This window comes from Microtus pennsylvanicus, chromosome 11 (genome assembly GCF_037038515.1).
Source record: "Microtus pennsylvanicus isolate mMicPen1 chromosome 11, mMicPen1.hap1, whole genome shotgun sequence".
Classification (NCBI taxonomy): Eukaryota; Metazoa; Chordata; class Mammalia; order Rodentia; family Cricetidae; genus Microtus; species Microtus pennsylvanicus.
In genome coordinates this window covers 59,169,142-59,193,651 of record NC_134589.1, presented here as the reverse complement: position 1 = coordinate 59,193,651, position 24,510 = coordinate 59,169,142, and the positions used below count along the sequence as shown (strand labels likewise).

The 24,510-nt window shown below is 42.9% G+C and overlaps 1 protein-coding gene across 2 annotated transcripts in view; it reads left to right on the top strand.

Annotated features, from left to right (window-relative positions):
* Positions 1 to 14: 14 nt before the first annotated feature.
* Ttc19 (tetratricopeptide repeat domain 19) overlaps positions 15 to 24,510 on the top strand; it is a 52,717-nt gene continuing 28,221 nt past the window's right edge. The window contains exons 1-7 of one of the 2 annotated variants that reach the window (XM_075992218.1): positions 15 to 259; positions 352 to 455; positions 2,049 to 2,159; positions 2,597 to 2,635; positions 3,322 to 3,378; positions 4,052 to 4,113; positions 8,642 to 8,736. In XM_075992218.1, coding sequence (XP_075848333.1) covers positions 79 to 259; positions 352 to 455; positions 2,049 to 2,159; positions 2,597 to 2,635; positions 3,322 to 3,378; positions 4,052 to 4,113; positions 8,642 to 8,736 — 649 coding nt within the window. In that variant the 5' untranslated portion in view covers positions 15 to 78. The remainder of the gene's footprint in view (positions 260 to 351; positions 456 to 2,048; positions 2,160 to 2,596; positions 2,636 to 3,321; positions 3,379 to 4,051; positions 4,114 to 8,641; positions 8,737 to 24,510) is intronic. The other variant, XM_075992219.1, reaches the window with a different exon arrangement.

Genomic DNA, 24,510 nt, shown 5'->3' with positions numbered 1-24,510 from the left:
TACGTCATCGCGCATGCGGCCAGGCGGGGCGTCCCGCGCCAGTCGCAGCTGGTGGTGCGCTGAGGACGCGCCGGAGGCATGTTCCGGCTGCTGCGCTGGCGTCTGGGCCGGACGCTGCTGCGGGCCGCCGGCCGGCGGTGCGGAGGATGCGCCGCGCGTCTGCTGCCGGAGCGGGCGGGCGACACGGGGCCGGGCGCCGAGGGGCGGCCGAGCCGAGGCACGCCGGCGCGGGGACAGGGACTGCTGCCGCTGTTGGCAGGTAAGCGGCGCGCTCCCGGGCGGGGCCGGGCGGGCGGGCGGGGGCGCGGGGGCGCGGGCCGGTCCCGGTGACCTCTGAGCCGCTTCTCGCAGCGCTCGCCTGGTTCTCGCGGCCCGCAGCGGCGGCGGAGCAGTCGGGAGAGGACGAGACAGACGAGGTGGAGGCCGAGATCATCCAGCTGCTGAAACGAGCCAAGGTGAGGGGGCTCGGTCGGGCGTGCGCGCTCTCCGCTCCGCTTTCCCCGAGGTCTGGATGGATTATTGGCCCCAGGTGCCAGGCTGGCGTCCGTCCAGACCGGTCCGTTCTGAATCCTGCCGCAAAACCGTTGCGGTCGTGAGCGCAGGTGGAGATGGCACCCTCGCATTTCTCTTTTGTCCGAACGTTCTGAGTGGGGATGTTTTGCGGGGGTGGTTTTAATCAGCTTAACCAGTCAAGCCGAAGTGATATTATGTGCATAGTATATGTATGACGCCTCGAAAATGCAATGTAGTGTTGCTTATGTCTCTTGGTTTGCGTCTAAGTCTGTTTCTCCACCTTCTTTTATATTTTCTCTCCAGGTTTGTTTCATCTCTTCCAGTGGGTTCAGTCTCGACTTAATGCCATCAACGTCCAAATTTGTGTTCACGGACTGCAGTGTGCCATTCACGTGTTGTCTCTCTTGTGTCGCTACCTCATACTTAGCATGTTCCGAACTAAGCACTCGTTCTTAAATGACCCCTCCTAAATATGTTCTTCAACACTCTTCGCATTGCCACCTGAAAAAAATAACCAGCCTAAAAAAACCGTCGTGGTTCTTAAAGTGCGTTGTTGATAACCCCCAGTCACACAGCAATAATCACAGTGCCATCAAAATCAAAACGCTTCTCCAATCTTTCCGAGCCCTCCACCCCATCTCCCCCGTTTTTCTCACAGTGGTCCTGTTCCCTGGCCCCACTGCAGTTCTTTTTCTGTGCAGCGGCCGAGCGATGTTTTGAGAATGTAAAGCAAAGCGTATTGCCTTCTTGTCTGATCATTGGGCGACTTCTCCCTGTGTCTGAGGAAACACAAGCCTGTCATGGGCTGCAGGACTGGAAGTGACCGAAGTGACAGTGACTCTGACTCATTGTCCTCCCTCCACCTGTCCTTCCTTGCATTTCTTCCCAGGAACCATTCTTCTCTGTCTGTAGGAGCTTCACTCCTTATCTCTGTTGGGACATTCTTCTGTCCATTTTGTTGTCTGGTTGACTCCTTCTCCTTACCCCATTTTTATTCTCATTTTCTTGAACACTTCCTTGATTCCCATTAGATGAGATCCCTGGTTCACTCTGTGGTGTTTTTCTTTGTTGCTCTCCTCATGAGTTTTAATTAAGCCTCCTTGTCCTACGTGGTCCCTTATAATCTACAGGAAGAGGAAAAGAAGGTGAAAGGCAAGTAGCTTCCTCATAAAGTAAATACCGCGTCAGGCGAGGTGCTGCACACCTTTAACCGCAGCACTCAGGAGGCAGAGGCAGCCAGGTCTCTGTGGGCGTGAAGTCAGTCTGGTCTTTGTCTCCGGAAAAAATAAAGATTGCTCACATTCCTTCTGTCTGGTCTGTTAGTCAAGCTTTGTTGTATAAGCATACCTAGATGCAAGGAGGCTGTTCTCCCTGTCTTCTCTGTCAGCATGGTACCTGGGCATAGTGGGGATGCAATAACTACATGATGAATTAGTGACTTTCTTCTGTGTACTGTGTTGTATCTAATCTGTAGCAGTATGTACATCTGCTTTCCTTACATTTCATATAACGTTTCCTTTGTCTTCTCTTTTTAGTTGAGCATCATGAAAGATGAGCCAGAAGCGGCGGAACTAATTTTGCATGATGCTCTTCGCCTTGCGTATCAGAGTGATAACAAGAAAGCCATCTCTTACACTTACGACTTGGTAACTCCTCTGAGCAGTTTGAGCTATTGATGAGAAAGGGTGGATGCTGAGGAAGTGCTCCTCCTAGTTTATCTTCCTGACTCTCCAGATGTCCCGAAGGTTTTCGTTTTCTACGTTTTCTTTTGGTTTTAATTTTTATATCCTTTATGGGGTCACTTATAATTTCAGACCAGAAAGAAACAGATATCTTAGTGTTCTTCTCTTCAGTGATGAGTAGATGTGTTTAATTTGCTTCCAACAGAATGTATAAAATAAACTCGGGGCTTCTCTCGCTATTGCTGTACTGAGCTGCTAGCAGATTAACTGGTGACATTTTCTCTGTTTTGAACTTTTTTTTTAAAGATTGTTAAAGCAGGAAAGAGTCTCACTTAAAGGTTTTTAAGTTGGTGTAAACTGCAGTGTTCTGAATTGAACAGCTTTTTATAATTTGCTTTCAGATGGCCAACTTGGCATTTATACGCGGGCAACTTGAAAATGTAAGTCAGTCACTTTGTGATATCTTGAAGTGGTAACCCCTCAAGGGAACTGTAACAGTGAGGAGATATGTTATTCTTCAAAAAGGTCCCTAAAATACAGTGACTCAAGATACAAGTGTTTTTTTTTTAATTGATTAGCCCACAAGTGGGTAAAAAGCTACAAGCAGATTAGGCATCTCTGTGTGGTTCAAAAATCTCGGGTTCGTTTTGAAGTATGTCTTCATCTGCCATGAGTGAGCTGACTCATCATGCAGCCTGCGGGAAGGGGAAAGGAGAGAATTTGGTGCAAGTAACATTCTTATGAAATGTCTTAAAGGTGTTGACATTCTCTGCCTGTTACTGTTAGCTAGAACTTAAATTTGTGGTATGATCACACCTAACTAAGGAAGGCTGATTAAAAAATCGAGGCTATTTTGAAAACTTTATTGACAGTTTGCAATCTGTCACACGAATTCAGGTGATTAATCTCTTCAAGTTAGCTTCCATTCATCGCAGGGTACTTTAAGGTACAGATTAGAAATGAGGCCCTGATCCTTTGGTCCCTTTATAAGAATCTCAGTGCTCTGCATATCCCTTGGGGGGGGGCACACGTGTATGTATGCATGTATTCATGTATGCACCTAAGATTGGTACTTGGAATCAAGAGTCACATGTAGTTTTTTTTTTTTAAATATTTATGCTTTTAGGCAGAACAACTTTTTAAAGCGACAATGAGTTACCTGCTTGGAGGAGGTATGAAGCAGGTAAGGACACTAATATTGCCTCCTCATTGATGCAGCTAACAAAATGAGAGCTCCCTGTCTTAGGGTTTCTGTTGTTGCGACGAAAACATCATTGACCAAACAGTAACTTGGGAAAGAAAGGGTTTATTTCATCTTAAGCTTTCCGGTCAAAAGTCCATCGCTGAGGGAAGTCAGAGCCAGAACTCTAGGTAGGTACCTGGAAGTGGGAGCTGAAGCAGAGGACGTGGAGAAATCCTTCTTACTGGCTTCCCGTGGCTCACTCAGCTTGCTTTCTTAGACCACCCGGTCCCACAGTGGGCTGGACACCCCCACATCAGTCATTAATCAGTAAAATCCCCGCAGACTTGCTTCCAGACAGTCTGCTGTAGGCATTTTTCCCAATTGAGTTCTCAGATAACTGTAGTTTGTGTCTAGTCACCTAAAAACCAACCAGGGTATGTCTTGTAGCCCCAGACCTAGCACAAAAAAAAAAAAGTTATTTCGCCCTTAGACCTGTAAAAAAATGGCTAATATTTCACTGATTCCAAATGATGATGGACAAAGAATTCATAGTTGGCTAATTCCTTTAAAGGAGCAAAGACTGGCTTTAAAGCCAAATTCAGTAGAGAAGTTGGAAATACTCCATAAGAAATTTTTACTTTTCATGAATTGCTTTTTTTTTTTATCCCAACAGGAAGACAATGCAATAATTGAGATCTCTCTGAAGCTGGCCAGTATCTATGCCGCTCAGAATAAGTAAGTATGATCAGAGTGTAGAAGTGGCAGTGGTTGGGTAGTAGAGTGATGAGCAGAACACTCAGACCTTGGGGTCTCCAAAAATTGAATGTCATACTTAAAGTGTCTCATTTCTCATCTTGGTAATTTTGAGACCTTTACAGTTTCTCTCCTTCTGTTTCCATTTACCTGAGCGGAACACAGCCCTCATCCCTGTAACTGTACTGTGATAACTAATCAAGTATTTGATGTTTGCTTGAAATGAGAAGTGAAATAGTTAGATCCGTAGTTAACTTCCTAGAAGCAAAGGGAACAGTGTAAGAAGTACCACAGCATAATAGACTTGAAGAAACCACTCTGCGACTACCAGCAAAAGAGGAAGTTAAGTATGCAGTTAAATGGTGAGAATTTCTTTTGGGTTGTCTCTGGCTCAGCTTACTATCCATTCTGGAAAATAAGTGTTGTCTTAGTTAGGGTTTCTTTTGTTGTGTTAAAACATTATGACCAAAAGCAATATGGAGGCAGGGAGGGTTTATTTGGCTTGTACATATGGAGGGAAGCCAAGTTAGGAACTCAAAATGGGCAGGAACCTAGAGGAGGAGCTTATGCAGAGGTCATGGAGGGGTGCTGCTTACTGCTTTGCTTAGCTTGCTTTCCTACAGTACCCAAGACCACCAGTCCAGGGGGGCATCATCACATCAGTCTCTAAGAAAATGTCCTACAGTTCATCTGCAACCCAGTTAACATAGGCATTTTCTCAGTTGAGGTTCCTTCCTCTTAGATGACTCTAGCTTGTATCTAGTTGACAGAACTAACCGGCACAAGTGGCTCTAGTGGAATTAGATGTTGTTTAAATGTCTTCAGAGTATGTGGAAATAATCATCAGTAGGGTTTTGGTGGGTGATAGAGCCAGTAGTAGAGGGAATTCTGGATATGGAAGTTAGGAATTAGGTTTAAAATAGTAGATGAGTTTAAAGTCTTCTCTTCTTTTTATTTTTTATTTTAGAGACAGAGCTTTTCTTTGTTGCCCTGACTATCCTGGAGCTCGCTATGTAGACCAGGCTAGTCTCAAACTTTGCACTTTTCTCTGCTTCATGAGTGCTGGGCTTAAAGGCATGTACCACCACAAATGACCCTAAATACTTAAAAAGAGGAAAAATCCCATCAGCTACATAGAAGGCTTTAGGAAACAGTTTAGATGTTGCCGAAAGCTAGCAACCCATGAGGCTTTAATGACCCTTGTGATAAAATACAATCTATTGAGGGATGCCGTGGTAGAGTTTAGGCAGGAACTGAGGCAGAAGCCTCAGAGGAGGATGCCTACTGGCTTGCTTTTCTTAGCTTGCTCAGTTTGCTTTCTTATATACCTCATGACTGCCTTGGGTAACACTACCTACAGTGGGCTGGGCCCTTCCATGTCAATCATCAGTCAAGAAAATGCCCCCCCCACAGGTTTGCTTACAGGCTATTCTAATGGGGCATTTCTTCAGCTGAGAGCCCCTCTTTATCTCTAGATTGTGTCGTATTTACAAACTAGGTAGCATGATTGACCCCTTGTCACCTTGACACAGAAACATCACTGTTCACATATATCCTTTCCTTTCGTGCTTGTCCCCAATATGTCATGTGAATATTACTATCACAAAATAAGCCAGGTTGGCCTCCTAACTCACAGAGATCCACCTGCTTCTACTATCTGAGTGCTGGAATTAGAGGTGTGTACTGTCACGTCTTGCCTAAAACATAACTTTAAAAGATGCACAGTCTTAAAAAAATTGTCAAATACTTTAAAATCCAATCACTTTAAAATATCCAACTGTGGGTTTCTGTAAAACCAAAGTAAGTTTCATAGTTTCTATTCTAAGAGGGAAGAAACCAGGGCATGGTTATGATCAAATCAAAGCAAAACCCAGTTCTTCTCAGAAGTATAAATAGCTGTTGTGTCTGAGACTCAAGATCTTCTGGTCTCCAATGGGCTGGGCAGCCCTAGCTCTTCCTCCCCTGCATACATAACTTATAAACTTGGGTCAGCTCCTCCTGTCCTTGGCAGTTGTCCTATGGTTCTAGTCTCCAGTAGGCGGGGGTCTCCACTGCACCTGAGACTGCCCTTTCATCATGTGCAGGGACTCCCCCCAAGCCATGCAGGGCCATAGCCTCAGCTCTTCCCATGACCGTTGCATGCCTTCAAAACAAGTACCACCTGGGTGACTCTTACCAAGTTTGTCAATGTGAGATACAGCTTTGGCTCCTTCTGGACCACAGCTTCTGTGTGTTGACCCTCAGGAAACAGTTTCAGAATATTTCACCTCAATGATGCTGGTGGTAAAATCGCCTCTTAATTCTCAGCTTTGGCTAAGCAGCCTTTGTTCTAGCACAGCAAAGACTTCACTTTATACCAATGACGCTGGTATCTTGTTAGTCACAGCTAATTTTTCAGCTCCAGCTGATGAGAAACCACGGCGTCTCATTACAAAATAGCGCACGAACGGTCCTGACAGTCCTTGTTCCCCCAGAAAAGTCAGGCCTCATTCGTCTGCATCTCTACAACATCCCCATCTCCCAAGTGCCTACAGCAGCCTGTTAAATTCTGAGCATTGAGTGGCTTTCCCAGCTTCAGGTGTCAGTGTCCTTCTGCAATTGTCCCCAAAACAGCGTGGTCAGGTCTGTCAGCCATAGTCCATGGTCCTGGTACCAATTTCTGTGTTAGGGTCTTTTGTTGTAGTGAAACACCATGACCAAAAGTAATTTGGGGAGAAAAGGGTTTATTTTGTTTAACAACTGTTACATCACACAGTATCACTGGGGGAAGTCATGGCAGGAATTCAAAGCAGAAACCTGGAGACAGGAATTGAAGCAGAAGTCATGGAGGAACACTGCTCGCTGGCTTGCTCAGTTTGCATTCTTGTATACCTTGTAATCACCTGGTGGTGTAGGTACCACTCATATCACGATCAGACAAGAGAATGCCCCAGTGTTTGCTTTGAAGCCAGTATCGGCATTGTTTCAGCTGTTCTTCATCTTAGTTGCTTTTCTCTGGGTTCTAGATGGCAAAACATTACGTGGCACAACTTTTTTTTGTCTCTAGGTAGAATTCTAAGGGGGAGCACATGTCTGTAAATCAGGAACATATCTAGACAGTTGTATTTAGGGCATGAGTTTAGGGAGAGAAGTAAGGTTGGTGTCCTTTAGGTTTTAGCTGCTGCAGAGATTTGATGCAGTTCAAAGGAGTTGCTCTTTGAGGTAGAGGTCCCGACCCTGGCTTCTCTTCTAGTCAGTTGCTCCGTTTTCATTAGCCTGCTAGTTTCTCTGCGTGTTGATTGGGCACTAGATAGGCTGAAACTTCTGTGGGACTTTGACTTCAAGTCTTTCTGGGCTTTGAGATAGGGGCTGGTTCTTCTGTTACATAGGCTGGCCTGGATTTTAGACAGAAAACAGCTCTTGACTTAGATCTTGAGCTTCAAGTTTGGCTGGTGCCAGAGTTCTGCAGCTGTGGCCACTCTAGAGCGTAGCATCCTACAGGACTAGATGTTAATGCTGTTGCAATTCCTCTGACAAGTAGAAACTCAAAGCAAATAAATTATAAATGCTGAAAAAGAAGATTTGTAAGTCTCGCAGAACTGAAAGCTTTTAACTGTCTATTAACACTTAGTACTTAAGTTAGTTTACTTTTTTCATGTTGTTTTATTAAGCAAAGCGTGAGATAAGAAAACACATTGCCAGGCTGTCGGGCTTATAGAAACTGAGTGTTGGGGTATATAGGTCAGTGTCAGAGTGCTTGTCTAGCGTGCTTGAGGGCCTGGAAACTGCAGGAAAAAGGCTGAGATAGGGAGTTGTCTGTAGACCTTTTACTCAGATCGCATCTTGTGGTATTCCCTCTTGCCTTGGGGCTGGAAGCTTTATTCAGCCAAGGTTTGGGACTGGAGAAGGAAGGTGTTTTCTCCTGAGAATAAAGCACAGCACTGGTCCATCAGATCCCTCCTAGCCAAGCACTAGAAGATAAAGATTGAACTTTACAGTGTCAGTTGTGGTAAGAAAATAGAACCAATATGGAAGAGCAAGAACCAGAGTTGAAGAAGGAATTTCTTCCTGTTCCTTTGCAACTCTGTAGAAGCTATCCAGTGTCAGGCTGGATGCTTCAGAGCCCAGAGCTATACGTCAAGCCTTCCCGTGGCATAGCTAGTATTTTGATTTCCATAGAATAATAATAAAAAAAAGCTTAAGTCGAAACACAGCTTGAGAGAAATGTTCGGCCCCAGAGTTTCCCAGAAGTCATGATGGCAACAGTTGGGAACCTCAGAGGAGACAGACTGGAAACTGTGGGAGATAATGAAGGACTGATGGCCACACAGCACGAAAACGTTGACAGCATCTCTTAATTAACTTAAATAAATGACTTCAAAGCAAATAAGCTTTGGAGAAATACAGATTGACAGCCCAGAGATAGAAACTTGTCAGTATTGATAATGCTTAGACCAGAGCTGTAATTATGAGGGTAAAGAGTTTGAGAAAATGTGAGCACAGCTGATTGATTGTTGATACTTCTTTCTAGACAGGAATTCGCCCTTGCTGGCTATGAATTCTGCATTTCAACTCTAGAGGAAAAAATTGAAAGAGAAAAGGAATTAGCAGAAGATACTATGTCAGGTAGGAAAATTTACTTGTGTAGGTTTTGGGTTTTCTCCACAAGTTTCCATTGCTGAATGTTCCATAAGGGGAAGAACCACGTTGCGGGTGGGCAAATTGTTCATTCTGAGAAGTAAGTGGCTGTCTTAATCCCACTTTAAGTAGGGTGTTTGTTTATATGACTCTTAGGTGAAAGGTTCATAAATTCGCTGTTAACTTCTGCTACATCTGTAATTTTAGGAAATTGATAAATATATAAGGAAGTCCTTTCTTTTTGTTCAGTCATTTCTTAAAGTAGAGCTGGATGGGAGAGCACTTAGCTGCCAGGTACCAATCCCTACATTAGGGAAAAAGAAAATGAATCTAAATAGACAGCAAGTTAAGGAAGAAGAGAAAGTTCGTGTTCATTAAAGTCATCTGCACTCATGAAGGCTGGGGGCTTTAAAGTTTTCTGTTTGTTTGTTTTTGTTTTGAGACAGGGTCTCATGTCCTGGCTCGCCTGGAACTTGCTATATAGACCTCTGATTCTGAGATAACACCAGTCTCTGCCTCTTGAGGCTCAGATTAAGGGTGTATGCCATCTATTTTCATCAGAACCAATATACATGTGCTGTGTGGGTGCATGCACTTATGAGTGGAGGCCAGAAGTCAGCCTGTGGTGTCATTCCGAAACCTTACTGGTCTTCTTGACCTGGAGCTTCCCCGTTAGGCGCGGCTGGCTGGCCAGCATCCCCAGGATCCACCTCACCTTTCCATTTAAGAGTGCCGCATCCCTGGCTTTTCAGATGTGGGCTCTGGGATGGAGTGCAGTTCCTTTCCATTTAAGTGGCCGCATCCCTGACTTTTCTGATGTAGACTCTGGGATGGAGTGCAGGTCCTTGGGTGTACTTGACAGTGCTTACTAAGCTCTTGTATTTTCCTGAAAGTATGAAATCATTATTTCCTAATTTTAATTTTTAGAAGCTGTTGACTTACGGAAGAGTTAAGATTACAATCTTTAGTTATTTCTATATATACCTGAGCCAGGTAACATGATTATATAATTTTATTGCCAATTTCATTTTCAGCATTTTGCTTTCTTTGCAGTTAACTTACTTTCTTGTTGCTTTAAATTTTTATTTTAAAATAATTGTATCGTATTCATTTGTGTATGTGTGTGCACGCCCAGGTATTCATGTGTGCAGCTATGTGCCTGCGAAGGTCAGTGGACAGCTTGTGGGGCTCGGTTCTTGTCTTAGTTCCTTTGCTGTGGCTGTGATAAGACAACTTATAGAAAAAAGGGTTTATTTGGAGCTTACTGTTTGAGAGGATTAGAGTCCATGACCATCATGGTGGGAGTCATGGCAGCAGGTAGGCAGGCATGGAGCTGGAGTTGTAGCTGATTTGGTTAAATTAGTTAACCTCTTGATCTCTAGTAGGAAATTAAGAGCAGTATTCTCTTTGGATCTAAGGAATTGGAGGAGTTAATGTATATAGAGCATTAGAATAAGTGACTGATACATAGTTGCAACTCAGAAGATGTTAACTATTAGCTTTTATTATTGTGATAAGACTGTGTGCCCCTTTTTGAAGCTTATTCTATAATCTTATCAGCTTTATTGACAGGATATAGAATATAGATGTCTTGTGTGGTGAGGCTTATCATTTGTTTGTGCTTTTCTTGTGGAGGGTGAGTATTATGGTGTGTGCTTGGAGATCAGAGGACAGTTTGGGTGTCATTCAGACCTTGTACCTTGTAAGAGACAGCATCTCATCGTTTGCTGTTACACACTAGGCCAGCTGCCCTTGGCGTTCCAAGGTTTTATTAAGTGTGTATAAATGAGTCATATTGTTTGTGTTCTATTTAGGTTTTTTTGTGATGTGCATGACACTTAATGTGTATTTTATTTGTTTTTATTAAGTTTTTTACATAGAATTTTTTTTTTTTTGCTTGTGTCTGTGTGTGCATATAAACTCATGAGTGCAGGTTCCTAGGGAAGCCAGAAGAGGGCTTTGGAACCCTTGGAACTCTGGACCTCTGCAAGAGCATCACATGCTCTTAACTGCTGAACCATCTGTTTAGCCCCAACTTTTATTAATTTTTAATAAATACAAAATAGCTATCTTGTACCAGGCATTGTGTTTGGATTTGAGTTGCAGGAAGCAAGGCAAAGGCTCAGTGCCCTGAAGTCAGGAGGTCACCTGACAATCTCTCAGCGCCCTGAAGTCAGGCAGGTCACCTGACAATCTCTATGCCCCACTGCTTTTCAGTGTTTCTTCCTGTTCCAGCTTTCAAAGGAGTTTTAGTATGTCGCTTTTTAATTTAGTTGTAAAGTTGACCACTAGTTTCTTATAGGAAACTCTCATTAAGAACAGTTTTCTCTTTACTGGATGAGTCTTGTAAGAGTAAACATTATTAAATTATATTGAGTGTAAACATGTGGTAACAGCTCACACATGCTACTTTCATAGAAATGTCTCTCAATTTTCACAGGACTTGACATTTTTCATGTGAATTGCATAGAATCACTTTGTAAGTATGTAGGCCACGCTACTGGATCTGTACTCTCTTTCTGTATTTTGTGGTGATTACCATCTGAATAAGTTTGTACACCTTCACCATCAACGGGAGCAGAGAATGTCAGCTGAATTAAAGGGGTGGGCTGTGCTAACTGATGGTTGGGTGGCTGGTGAATTCATGTAGAATCCGGTTCTTCCTACCTGCACTGCTACTCCCCTGTCTGGGCTTTCTTCTGCTCTTTATGGCTGGATAGCAGTTTCCAGGAAGCTCATCCCAGAGTGGCAGTGTTCCTGGAGTCTGCGTAGACTGTCCCTCTCATGGATTGGAATTGGACCCATGTCTTAGTAAAGGTAAAGTTGGGGTCTTTTAAGAAGATAGAGCAGGCTTAGACTTAGGATCTGGGGTGGTGAGACAGCTCACCTTATTAAGACAATTGCTGTGGGGGCCTAAATAATTTAATGGGGTCTGTTCTCCCTTTTCACATTTACTTAAGTTCCAGGAATTGAACTCGGGTTGACTGGTTGTCATGGCAAATACCTTTACCTGTTGAGCCATTTTTGCTGGCCCCAAGAGCGTCTTGGTTTGGGGATTTGTGGTAGCTCATTTCCTGAGCAAGGTTATGGAGGGGAAGTTTACCTGTGTCTTCAGGGGACTGTATTTCCCTGGAAGAGTTTCAGTCTTTTCTTTCCTTACATGGGTCTTCTGGATGTGTTTGCCAGGTCATACACCAGTCTTTTTGCCACTTTTCCAAACCAATTTCTTTTCAGTTGCTAATGATGGTATTCCAGGGTTTATGGTTAATGTGGCAGTTGTTTCAGAAAGCTGTGTGTCAGCCCGTTATCCCCTTTCTTTTCTTTTCTTTTCTTTTCTTTTCTTTTCTTTTCTTTTCTTTTCTTTCTTTCTTTCTTTCTTTCTTTCTTTCTTTCTTTCTTTTGTTCATTGGCTACCAATATCAAATAATTGTTTTAGGAAAAACTTATATATAATTTGGTACCATGCTGAACAAATAGATTTATTAATATATCTAGAGAAAACTGGGCTTGCTTGAATGTTGAGTATGCTGTTGCACAACATTTAATGCTGATCTTTTATGTAGCACTTGTTTATGTCTTTGGGATCCATAGTTCCTTTCTTTTGTTGTAGTAGAATTGTATTGATGTAAACTGTGGTACAGTTTCTCTGTTTTGTGCATTAGAATAATCAGGAGCTTGAATATTTTAGCAACTTTTTCCTTTATTTTTATTTTTTAAGATTTGTTTATTTATTACATGTACGGTGTTCTGCCTCCATGTATGCCAGCATGTAAGAAGAGGGCACCAGACCTCATTACAGATGGTTGTGAGCCGCCATGTGGTTGCAGGGAATTGAACTCAGGACCTCTGGAAGAGCAGTCAGTGCTCTTAACCGCTGAGCCATCTCTCTAGCCCCCTTTTTCCTTACTTACACATTCACATTTCTTCCATTTTAATTTTGTGTGCTGCACGTATGCTACGGGGAGCACACGGAGGTCAGAGAATAACTTGTGGGAGCTGCCGTCTCCATTCTGCACGTCTCTGCTCTCAGGCTGGTTTTCAGGCTTAGTGGCAAGTGCCTTTACTCACTGAGCCACCTTGCCAGCCAGCACTCTGTTATTTTGTTTTCTGAAGATTAATTTGTATGTGTGACTGTATGGGTTTATGCCAGATGCATTGCATGGGCAGCTGTGGAGGCCAAGGGTATCAGATGTCCTGGAAATGAAGTAAAGGGTTTTGAACTTCCCAGCGTAGGTGCTGGGAACTGAACTTTGTGACCTCTTGAACAAGTGCTCTTAACCACTGAGCCATTTCTCTAGCCCCACACCCTCAATTTTCTTGAGTGAACTCTGCAATACTAAGCACACCAACCATTAATAAAACTCACTGAGCCACCTTGCACAAGAATGGGCTGGGTATGGTGGCACTTGGCACTAGAGAGGCAGAGGCAGGAGGATCTCTAAGTTCAAGACCAGCCTGGTCTACAGAGTGAGGTTCAGGACAGCCAGAAATTCTGTCCTGAGAAACAAAACAGTAATAGTAATAATAACAATAAACAATGAGTGAAATGTGTGGGTGGATGAATTTGAAATGTTACTTTCTCAGAAGAAAGTTATACAGTCATTTTCACATTGATTCCTTCTTCTTTCCCTCCAGAGTTTCATTTGGTTTCATGAGTGTTAAAACTTGGAGGTTGAGTTTTAAGCATCTGTTACTCGGGTAGATAATTTAACATCTTTGTTCTCAGTTTCCTTATCAGTGAACTATGAGTGGTGGCCCGCCCCAGCTCTAAAACTGTCTGTAGCACACACCCCCTGCGAGTTCTGAGCCTGCCGGGAAGTTCTGGATTGTGTTTACCACTCTCCATGTGACAGCCCGCTTAGTGAGCCATAATTTTTTCTTCACTTTTGTCAGGTTTATTAGACTTTCAAAGGGGCAGTTTTAGGTTTCATTAATCTTTTTCTGCTTTCCTGTGTTGCGTGTCATTATTTTTATTTTAATCTCTGTTATAATTGTTCCCATCTGGAACCTATTTTGCTCTTTTTTTCTAACTTACATGAGAAATTAGGTTACTGATTTAAGAGTTTTCTTTTCTAACTTAACCTGCATTTTACAAATGTTGATACATTTTTGTTTTTGTTCATTTCCAAGTATTTTGTAGTTTTTCTTATACTTTCCTTGGTAGCTTAAGATATTTGGGAAGGTGATTATTTTCCAAGTTTCCTTCTGTTCATCCTGACGTATTCTCGTGTGACAGATAGGTTGCTTTATGTGCGCAGCCCTTTGGATTTACTGGCATCTGCTCAGATGAGGTTTGCACTGACGAATGTTACATTTGGGATCTCTCTTTGAGTACTAGGAATTGAACCTTAGACCTCATGCCTGCTAGGTACTGGGTGGAATGTTTGAAACACTTCTTAAGTCTGACTGGTTTATAATGAATGCTGTCCAAGTTTTCTCTGCCCTTACTCATTTTGTCTAGTTTTCCTAGATGAGATTCTATAGTGATCTTTTTACAAAATCAGTTTTTTGTGAACTCCTTTTCCTGCCCCAAGCCCAGCCACTGACTGTCCATATTTCTGATAACCACTTAAGAGTCCCAGGTCTCTTTATAGCAGACTATCCCTCACCAGAAAAACAGATTCTCTCTAGTTATTCTCACAGATTTTAGTTTATATATATACTCTTCAGACTTTGCTGAGTACATTTTCACTGTCTTGTGTCAAAGCTGTGCTTTAATTTCTTTCTTTCTTAGCCTTTTTTGTCATATTTTTGAGACTTTGGTTTGTGTTTGTCCTAGAGGCAGCTCTCTGTTTCCCTTCTGTTTTGTCTTGAAGTAGGAGCTCTCTGGGAGAATGAAATGGAAAGTCTTCAGCATCCCACCTTGACAAATTTCAGTATTTTACTTTATTGCCTTAGGGTCTTTTGTTTTGTTGCCTGACCAGGTATAATTACTGTCCTTAATTTATTCTTGTTTACCTATTATGTGTATGTGTATGTATATGTATATATGCAATACGTAGAAGGACTAATGTGTTTTTAAACTTTATATGAATGACATACTGTTACTTCCTGCTATTTGCTTTTTCTATGAGCATTTTATTGTGGAGATTTTATTATACCAGGTTCATTATGTGCCATGAGGAAGGAGAGAGACAACACTTATTGGTTCCAAAGATGTTATTAAATCACACAGGTCACGGATGGATCAGACCTGCAGAACAGGGACTCGGGAGCCTGTTTCCCCTGACAGTCCTGAACAGGGGTAGAAGCAGGTTTATAAGCATAAAAATCACAAACATTTGTTGCCAAGTTATAGTTAAAATTTCCACCAGCCAGAAATCAAAGATTAGGGACTTTCCTTGTATGTTCCATAATTGTCAGCCATCATACTGTTGTGGGATAATGCTCTTGTGCACTGTAAAGATTTGCTATTGGTATTGGTTTAATAAAGTAGCCAGGCAGGAAGTATAGGCAGGGCGACCAGACTAAGAGAATTCTGGAAAGAGGAAAGGCAGAGATGCAGTTGTCAGTCAGACACAGATGAAGAAAGATGAGAATGCTACTCTGAGAGAAGGTGGCTAAACATAGATAAGAATTATGGATTAATTTCAGATGCAAGAGCTAGTTAATAAGCTTGAGCCAATAGGCCAAATAGTATTGTAATTAATATAGTTTCTGTGTGATTATTTGGGTCTGGGTGACCAGGAAAAGAAAGTACAGTCTTCATCTACAACATACAATGCAAACTTTTCAGTCCAACCAATCAAATTCATTTGTTCCATCTGTTGTTAAGAACAGCCGTAATGTTTCTAGAGAACTAGAGATGCATAGCGACTGTTTCTGTGGTTAAGGGAGGAGGTTATTCAGCCACTGGAAAGTTCTCAGGTATAATGGAGTCTAAAGTCAAGCTTCTTTTGTCTGTTCCCTTCATTCCCTCTTGTCTTATGACTAATGAAATGAATCTTCATCTAGGGGCTCAAATAGGGGGTTGTACTGTGCCCTTAGAATCATGAGCTTGACAGTGCCTGGGTGATCTGGAGCAGAGCATGCAATGGCATAGATAACGTAGGTGACAGACAGTAGAACAAGGTTGTCAATCAGGGGGCCAGTTGAAAAGTAATTCATACTAGTTGGTACTTTGTTTTCTTTCCTCCTTCCTAGTAAGGAGATTTTCTTTTATTAGGGTCTCTCTAATAACACGTGAATGGTTGGCATAGAAGCAGTGTGTTTCTCCCAGGGCCATGCATACACCTCCCTCCCTAAAGAAAAGTAGGCCCAGCCACGGCAGTTTTACAGGACCACTTCAGTCAGTGTATCAACTTGATTTTCTAGAAAAGACATGGAAGAATGGAAGTAGAAAATGTTTCTGTTGGTTTGTTTGCTTAGGACGTGCAAGTTATGAATCTCCAGTGATTAAGACTGATGTCCCGAGGGTGGTAAACCCTGCAATCCTGCCTCTATCAGGAGGGGGACAAGTATAGGAGGTGTTCTCCTAGTGCGAAATAAGCCTGTAGTCCCCATATACATTCTCCCTGCCTCCCCTTTATAGTATAGGACTTGAGTCTCAATATGAACCAATCCACAAAGCTCAGGCTTGTCCTTCTCGGAGAAATGTCCTAGGGAGAGGCAGGGTGTCAAGCCAAAAGTACAGGTACACCAAGTTGATGGAGGGCTACCAAGAGGGTAGTTAGGTTTAAGGCGCCCATTTGGTGTTAGGGACGCTTTAGTGCTGGAGTTTGTACAAATTGAGGAGTAGGGTGGTATTTGCTAGAGGGCAGTTGAAAGAGTTAAAACATACTTCCTCTCCCTGGAGGTTCCCCAAAGTTAGGTTGGGAATGGAACTTTGGAGGATGCAAGGGGAAGTATTAGGTGTTGGGTGAGGCCGCTAGTTTGTTTCCAAACCACCCTGACTTGAAATAATCAAACAGAAACTATATTATTTAAATTACTGCTTGGCCAACCACTTAAGCGTATTGCTAGCTAGCTCTTATATGTTAAATTAACCCATTTCTATTAGGTTATATTTTATATTTTACGATGAGGCTCCTGGCAAAGTTCTGGCTGGTGGCTTGCGTCTTTCTCCTCTGGCAGCTCCGTGGCTTCTCCCTGACTCTGCCTACTCTTTCTATCTTTTCCAGCCTGGCTACATTCTGTTAAGCCATTAGCCAAAAGTCGCTTCTTTATTCACTAACCAATAAAAGCAATACATATACAGAAGGACTTCCCAGACCAGTTAAGAGTTGATGGGGTACCTTCCTTGAGGACAATCCCAATGTAAAAGGGAGGTTTGGGGGTCTAGCCAAAGCCAGCAATCCATTCTGGGGTTAGGATGGGTAGCATTCAAATAAGCATATGTAACATTGATTATCCCAAGCAGGGGTGATTTCTCCAGCAGAACAGTATCTGAAGGTGGAAGTAGGGGGCATTGACCATGGGGTTGGAGTTGTTAATGCCTGGGACTACATAGGTCTGGTTATTGCTGGGGTCCCTTAGATGGCTGGGGTCCCTTAGATGTGATGATGGCTGGGGTCCCTTAGATGTGATGATGGCTGGGGTCCCTTAGATGGCTGGGATTCCTTGGGTCTGGTGATGACTGGGGTCCTTTAGGTCTAGCCTTCTTTGACATTAGACACTGGGGCTGGTGAAGGCTGGGTCCCTTAGGTCTGGTGATGGCTGGTGGGAGAAGAGGCTGATCTTTTATCAGAGGTCCTTTGGGTCTAGGAGGACTGGACAAAGCTAGTTTTCTGGATGGTGAATTCTGTTCCTGGGTCTTTGCCTATCTTGTCTGTTCTGATTCACCAGGTTAGCCCTGGGCCCCTTCTAAAAGGGGGAAACAAATCCCAGTGTTTAAGGATAATTGTGGTGGGATGGCATGTCCTGGGAACAACACAGTTTTCTTCTGTGTGACTATCTGTGTTCATCACTATTGATTTCCCCATCCTGGGGCCCAGGTCTCACATCCCCAGTGGTCACGCTGAAATTGACCTTCAGTGGTACATGTGAACCCTCCTTTGTCTCCCTCAAAGTTGTCTTACTGCTTCCACCCAATGGTCCAACCATCTTCGGGACATTTTCCCTTTTGGGGGGCATAGAGGGCCTCTGATGAATTCAGTGGGAGGTAGTGATGGCTAGAGTTTGGCCCATGGTAAGTTTGTCTTCATTCTTGACTAGTAGGACAGTGGCTGTGATAATCTGTAGGCATGGGGGCCAACCCTGGACGACTGTGTCCAATCTTTGGATAGACAGGCCACAGGTCTCTCCAGTTTTTGCCACCCCCTGATTATCATCTACATACAACTGAAAAGATTTAGTTATATCTGGAAGGGCAATCCCTGGTTAATTACTGAGAGCTGTTTAAGGCACTGAAAGCCTATCCGTCTGCTATTCAAGAGACCTTCCGCTCCCTTGGATTCGTAGAGAGGGCTGGCTATTTCTGCAAATTGCAGAATCCAGAGGTGGCAATATTCCACTGAACCCAGGAATTCCCTTCCTTACCTTTTGGTTGTAGGTTGGGGTTTGCTGGTTCTGGTCTCAGTTCAGCTGCTGACAGCCAGTGCTGCCCATCCTTTACTCTCCCTGGTGCAGAGCTGGGCTTTTGTGGCAGGCACCTGTACCCTAGCTGGTGCAGAGCTGGGCTTTTGTGGCAGGCACCTGTACCCTAGCTGGTGCAGAGCTGGGCTTTTGTGGCAGGCACCTGTACCCTAGCTGGTGCAGAGCTGGGCTTTTGTGGCAGACACCTGTACCCTAGCTGGTGCAGGGTCCAAAGGACGTGGGTGGTCGAATCAAGACTTTTCTCCTTTGCTACGATTAAAAGATCATCTGCATTTTGGAGGAGATTGACCTTGGGGTGTTTTTGGTGGAACTCAGCTAAGTCCTGGTAGAGAGCCTCAGCAAAGCGTGGGGGGGGGGGGGAGTTCTTAAAGCCTTTTAGTCTCATCCAGGTCAGCCTTGTAGTTTAAGCTTTATGTCTTGTTTAATAAAATCATTTACTGTGTTAAACTCTGTGAAATACTTCCCTCTAACTAATTACCTAGTTTAGTTTATTTTTATAACAGCAAGATGTTTTATTAGAACATAAGTTTTGTGTAAGTTTCCAGACAAGCCGTACAAAAGGATCACATGCTTTTCTTTTTTGAAAAGGGCAGTCTATACTTGACAGCAAAGCCATAGTGTTACTAGCGAGGGCTATAATGTTGACTTAATGTTTCCTTTGGTTTAGTCAAGCCTAACCATTTAGATCAGTGGCTCTCAACCTTCCTAATGCTGCAGACCTTTAGTACCCTCATGTTGTGATTCCCCTATCATAAAAATTATTTTCTTTGCTACTGTAATTTTGCTACTGTTAGGAATCATAATGTATTTACAGTTAATAATATAATCTTTATTCTCTGATGGTCATAGGTGAACCCTGTGAAAGGGTCCTTTGACACCCCTCAAGGGGTTTCAACCCACAGCTTGAGAGCTGCTGATGTAGAACATTTGAAATAGGTTAGACTTAGCCAAAAAAGCATCTTTTTCCAGAACGGGCTGGATGCTTTTAATGAGTGCAATTAGCTCATGAGAAGGATCACAGATATCCAATGGTTCTAGAACTTGGGAGACCGAAGTAGGAGGGTCATTCACATGAGTTGAGGCATTTGAGACAAGCCTAGGCAATATAAAAGGAGACCCTGTTTCAGAGGAGAATGGTGAAGGGATGCGTCCACAAGATAAAACCACCTTCCCAGTCAGAAAAACAAGCATAAGCCTGCATCCAGCGAGAGAGTTCCCTTCAGTGTTGTACGCTAAAATCGGAGGAGGGAGGAGTAGAGAACTCGATTTTAAAGAGGAAGATTTGGCAGGACAGAAGTGAGCTCTCTAGATCTGATCAATTTCAGTGCTCTCCGTGGTCTGGTGTGAGGAAGCCTGGGGCTTTGTCAGTCTACAGCATCACTTGTTCAGAACTGTGCAGATCTGCAGTGCTGGGGACCACTTGTCTTTTAAAGTGTATCTATATGGTAAATTTTGTTTATGAAACAGACTTTATCTGTTATTGGTTATCTGATAGTCGCCGTTCTTAAAGGGATAATCTTGGAAGCCAGTAATGACTATGTGAAAATAATGTGTTCTTACCCAGTTCTTGTATGTAACAGGCACTGATTCTGCTGGCAGCCATTTGGTTTCCTTGGTGGTCCTTCCTAGCAGCTGGCCAGCCTGAGTTTGGCCTCTAGCCTTACTTCCTGCTTCTCTTTCTCAGTGAAGTCTGGTTTGCTTTTCAGGATGACGTGAGATAGGAGAACCCCCAACCCTACACGGTCATGTTGCCCAGGCCTGACTTGTCATGGCTTTCCTTGTTGCATTTTTATAGTGGTGTTAATGTTTTTAAGTTTTTTTTTTTTTTCCTTACTATTGGAGTAGTCACATTCCTTTCCTTTGGTTGGATGGGTTTGCTGGTTTATTTTTTTTTAAATGTTTGTTTGTTTATTCATTCATTTGTTTTATTATGTATGGGTTGTTCTGCCTGTATACCAGAAGATGGTACCAGACCTCATCATGAATGGTTGTGAGCCACCATGTGGCTGCTGGGAACCGAACCCAGGACCTCTGAAAGAGCAATCAGCGCTCTCAACCTCTGAGCCATCTCTCCAGCCCTGTTTTTAAGTTTTGTAATTACAATTGATGAGCTTTATTACATATTCTTCCATATTCACTTCAGTTCCCTGTTTTTAATTCTTTTCATTTGTTTACTCAACGAACCAATTACTAAAGAAATTAGAGCCAGCCACTCTGTAGGGAACTGAGCTGCTACAGAGTCATGACTGTTGTGGTTCTTTTTACTCTTTGGGGGGCCCACCACCTAGCTCCAAGAAAAGTCATTTATGGGGCTCATTCTTAGTTATGAATGCCTGACCTTAGCTAGGCTTGCTGCTAGTCAGCTTTTCTTAAATTATCTCAGCTACCTTTTGCCTCTGGGCCTTTTCCTTTTCTTCTTTTGTGTCTTATGTTCAGTCTTACTCCATGGTTGGCTGGGTGCTTGGCCCCTGAGTCCTCTTCTCCTTCTTCTTTTGCTTCTTCTTTTGCTGCTGCTGCTTCTTCTTCTTCTTCTTCTTCTTCTTCTTCTTCTTCTTCTTCTTCTTCTTCTTCTTCTTCTTCTTCTTCTTCTTCTTCTTCTTCTTCTTCTCCTCCTCCTCCTCCTCCTCCTCCTCCTCTTCCTCCTCCTCCTTCTCCTCCTCCTTCTCCTGCTCCTCTTCCTTCTTCCTCCTCCTCCTCTTCCTCCTCTTCCTCCTCCTCGATTTCTTCTTTTATTTTATTTTTTTTAAATATTTATTTATTTATTATGTATACAATATTCTTTCTGTGTGTATGCCTGAAGGCCAGAAGAGGGCACCAGACCTCATTACAGATGGTTGTGAGCCACCATGTGGTTGCTGGGAGTTGAACTCAGGACCTTTGGAAAAGCAGGTGATGCTCTTAACCGCTGAGCCATCTCTCCAGCCCGATTTCTTCTTTTATTTATTCTCTTTGCCTGCCAACACTGCCTGTCCTTGCTCCTGCCTCGCTATTGGCCATTCAGCTCTTTATTGGATCATCAGATGTTTTAGACAGGCAAAGAATCACAGCTTCACAGAGTTAAACAAATGCTGCATAAACAAAAGTCACACACCTGAAAATAACATTCTTCAACATATGACCTCTGGGGGCTGACTTTCCAGTGGAGGAAAGACAGTGAACACTGACAGTATGTTGGTGATGTGTCTGTGCAATGTAGATACTTGTATATGTGGAGTATGCTGTGTATGATGTGAGGATTTCAGATCTGGCTCTTGGTTTTGCACAAGTGAGGCCTTCATAGGTCCTCAGACCATTTACAGAGACAACAGAAACTGGGCTCCCATGCTTTCCATTGGGGTTTTAGCTAATTCCTAATTGTGGCCCTTGGGAGCTCAGCTATGCCCAGCAGAAATATTCAGTCATATTCTTGAAAATAAGTGTCTTTTTAGAGTCTGCTTTTCTCCTCTACCATTGTGTTCCAGGAAGTGCTGAAGATGACCTCAGCTGACTAAGGGAAAATTCAGGATGTCCCCGTAGCCAGTCAGCTGTAGTTCTGTACACTTTCCTGTGTTTCTGGGTACGTCTTAGGGTTTCTGTTGCTGTGGAGACACCATGACCACAGCAACTCCTAACAAGGAAAACATTTAATTGGTTAATTGGGTGGCTCACCGTTCAGAAGTTAGGTTCATTATCATTGTGGTGGGACATGGCAGTGTGCAGGCAGATATGGTACTGGAAAAGGAGCTGAGAGTTATATATCTTGATACACAGGCAACAGGAAGTGAACTGAGACACTGGGTGTGGCTTGAGCATATAAGACCTCAAAGCCCACTCTCACAGTGACACACTTCCAGCAAAATCATACCTATTCCAACTAAGCCATACCTCCTAACAGTGCCACTTCTTAGAGCTTATGGGAACCAGTTATATTCAGACAATGGCAGGGTTGGGTGGGAGCTAGGGGGGACTGCTGTGCTGGAGTTTTCGTAGAGATAATCTTTTACTAATGGAACTTGTATGCTTATTTACTTTATAGATGTAGATTGTTACTGTAGCACTTGTTTAACCCACTTATCTATGCTAAGGTAGTATATGAATATATATATAAAGTAGTATATGAATATATATATAAGATAGTATATGCATAAGCTGTTCTTGTACCCTGTGCATTTGAGAATTCTCTTTGCTTATATTTTATATCAAATCTTGGTTTCTTCATATACTGACTTCAAGTAGCATGTTTTTCTGTGATTAGAAGTAAAATATGGAAGCTATAATTAAAGTTTAGAGAAATAAATATGCTCCTCAAATGTCCCTCTGGGCTCTAAATGACCTGAACTTCTTACTCAGTTTTTATTAAACTATCTGATTTTTTTTTCTTGTCTAACTTTAGCAGTTCCTATTTTTCAGAGAATCATGTTTCAATAAATAATTTCATGGGGCTGTACAGTTGGCTCCATGGTTAAGAGCCCTGCCTACTTTTCCAGAGGACCTAGGTTCCATTCCCAGCAGCCACAGGTCTCTATCTTAAACTCCAGGGGCTCTGAGTCCTCTGGAGGCGATGCACAGACATGTCCGTGCAGGCAAACCATCCATATACATAAATAAAATAAAAATAATTAAAAATTTTTTCTTGAAAAAGAAAGTCCTTTAGGGACAATGAAATAACTCAGAAGGTAAAGGCAATTGCTTAAAAACTTGGTTTACTCCCTGGAACTCAGAAGAAGAGGAGAGAAGTTACTCCCACAAGTCTCTGTTAACCCACACACTTGTGCTACCATTGCAAGCACATGATCCCCTCATAAATAAGTGTAATAAAAAAAATGTTTAAAGTCATTTTTATACCTTGTGTGAAATTTTATCTTGACAGCAGACAGAGAAGCCTGCCATTATTTTTTGGAAGTTCTTTTATAGTGCCTTTTCTCTCTCTGGTGGTGGTTGTTTTGAGACAGGTTCTTACATAGCCCTGGCTGTCCTGGAACTCACTTTGTAAATCAGGCTGGCTTTGAACTCACAGAGCTCCTCCTGCCTCTCCTCTCGAGTGCTGGGATTTAAGATGTGGCCACTGCTGAGCTGTGGTGCCTTTCACTGGGCCCTCATTCACATTTTAAAAACTTTTATATTTTATCTATTTTTAAAAGGATTTGTTTTTATTTTATATGTATGATGGTTTATCCTGAGTTTAAGTTTATTCATTGTGTGCCTGGTGTCTGGAGAGACCAAAAGGCACCACATCCTTAGAACTGGAGCAGTTGTGAGCCAAACGTGGGTCCTCTGCAGCTGCTCTTAACCACTGTGCCCTTTCTCCAGCTCTGATTTACTTTATTTAATTGGGCGTGTTATATAATTGTGTATGTGCATCTATATATACATACACAATTTTATATATCTGTATATCGTGAGTAGGTGGGTAGATATGTGCACGTGAGTATAGGTGCCCTCAGATTCTAGAAGAGGTTGTTGAATCACTTGGAGCTAGAGTGAGCTGCCCAGTGTGGGTACTAGGAACCAAACGTATTGTCAGAATGTATCTTGAATATAAATGTATTTAAAAAAATTTTTTTAGAAAATATTACCACTTCTCTCCTTTACATGTAACTGTGATATCTTTGCCCTAGAATTGCTTGTCTCTGTTTTTTTACTTTTGTGGCTTGTTATTTGCTTGTTTGGTATTGGACCCAGAAGAGCCTGTGCCCAGTTCTCTGTCTAGTCTTTTGACATTACATTGATGAATGCATTTTATGGTTGTAGGATCTAAAGACCATTTAGAAAATACAGAAACGTTTAAAGACAGTTAACCTGAGCATGGTGGGGCATGCCAGGCATTCAGAAGACCGAGTGCTGGAGGAAGGGAGGTGGGAGGGGTGCACAGATAGCCATGCCCCAAGTTTTTCACATGGATTCTGGGATCTGAACTCCACAGTCTTCATGCCTGTCCATCTCTTCATGCCTCTTGAATATTTGGTCATCTCTCAAAACCATTCCCTACCCCAATTTATGAGACAGTGTTTCATGACTCCCATGCTGACCTCACTGTAGCTGAGGGTGACTCTCTCCCCTCCACTTCCAAGTGCTGGGGTTATAGGTGTGTGCTACCAAACCTGGACTATGCTGTGCTGGGGTTATAGGTGTGTGCTACCAAACCTGGACTGTGTTGTGCTGGGATTATAGGTGTGTGCTACCAAACCTGGACTGTGCTGTGCTGGGGTTATAGGTGTGTGCTACCAAACCTGGACTGGACTGTGCTGG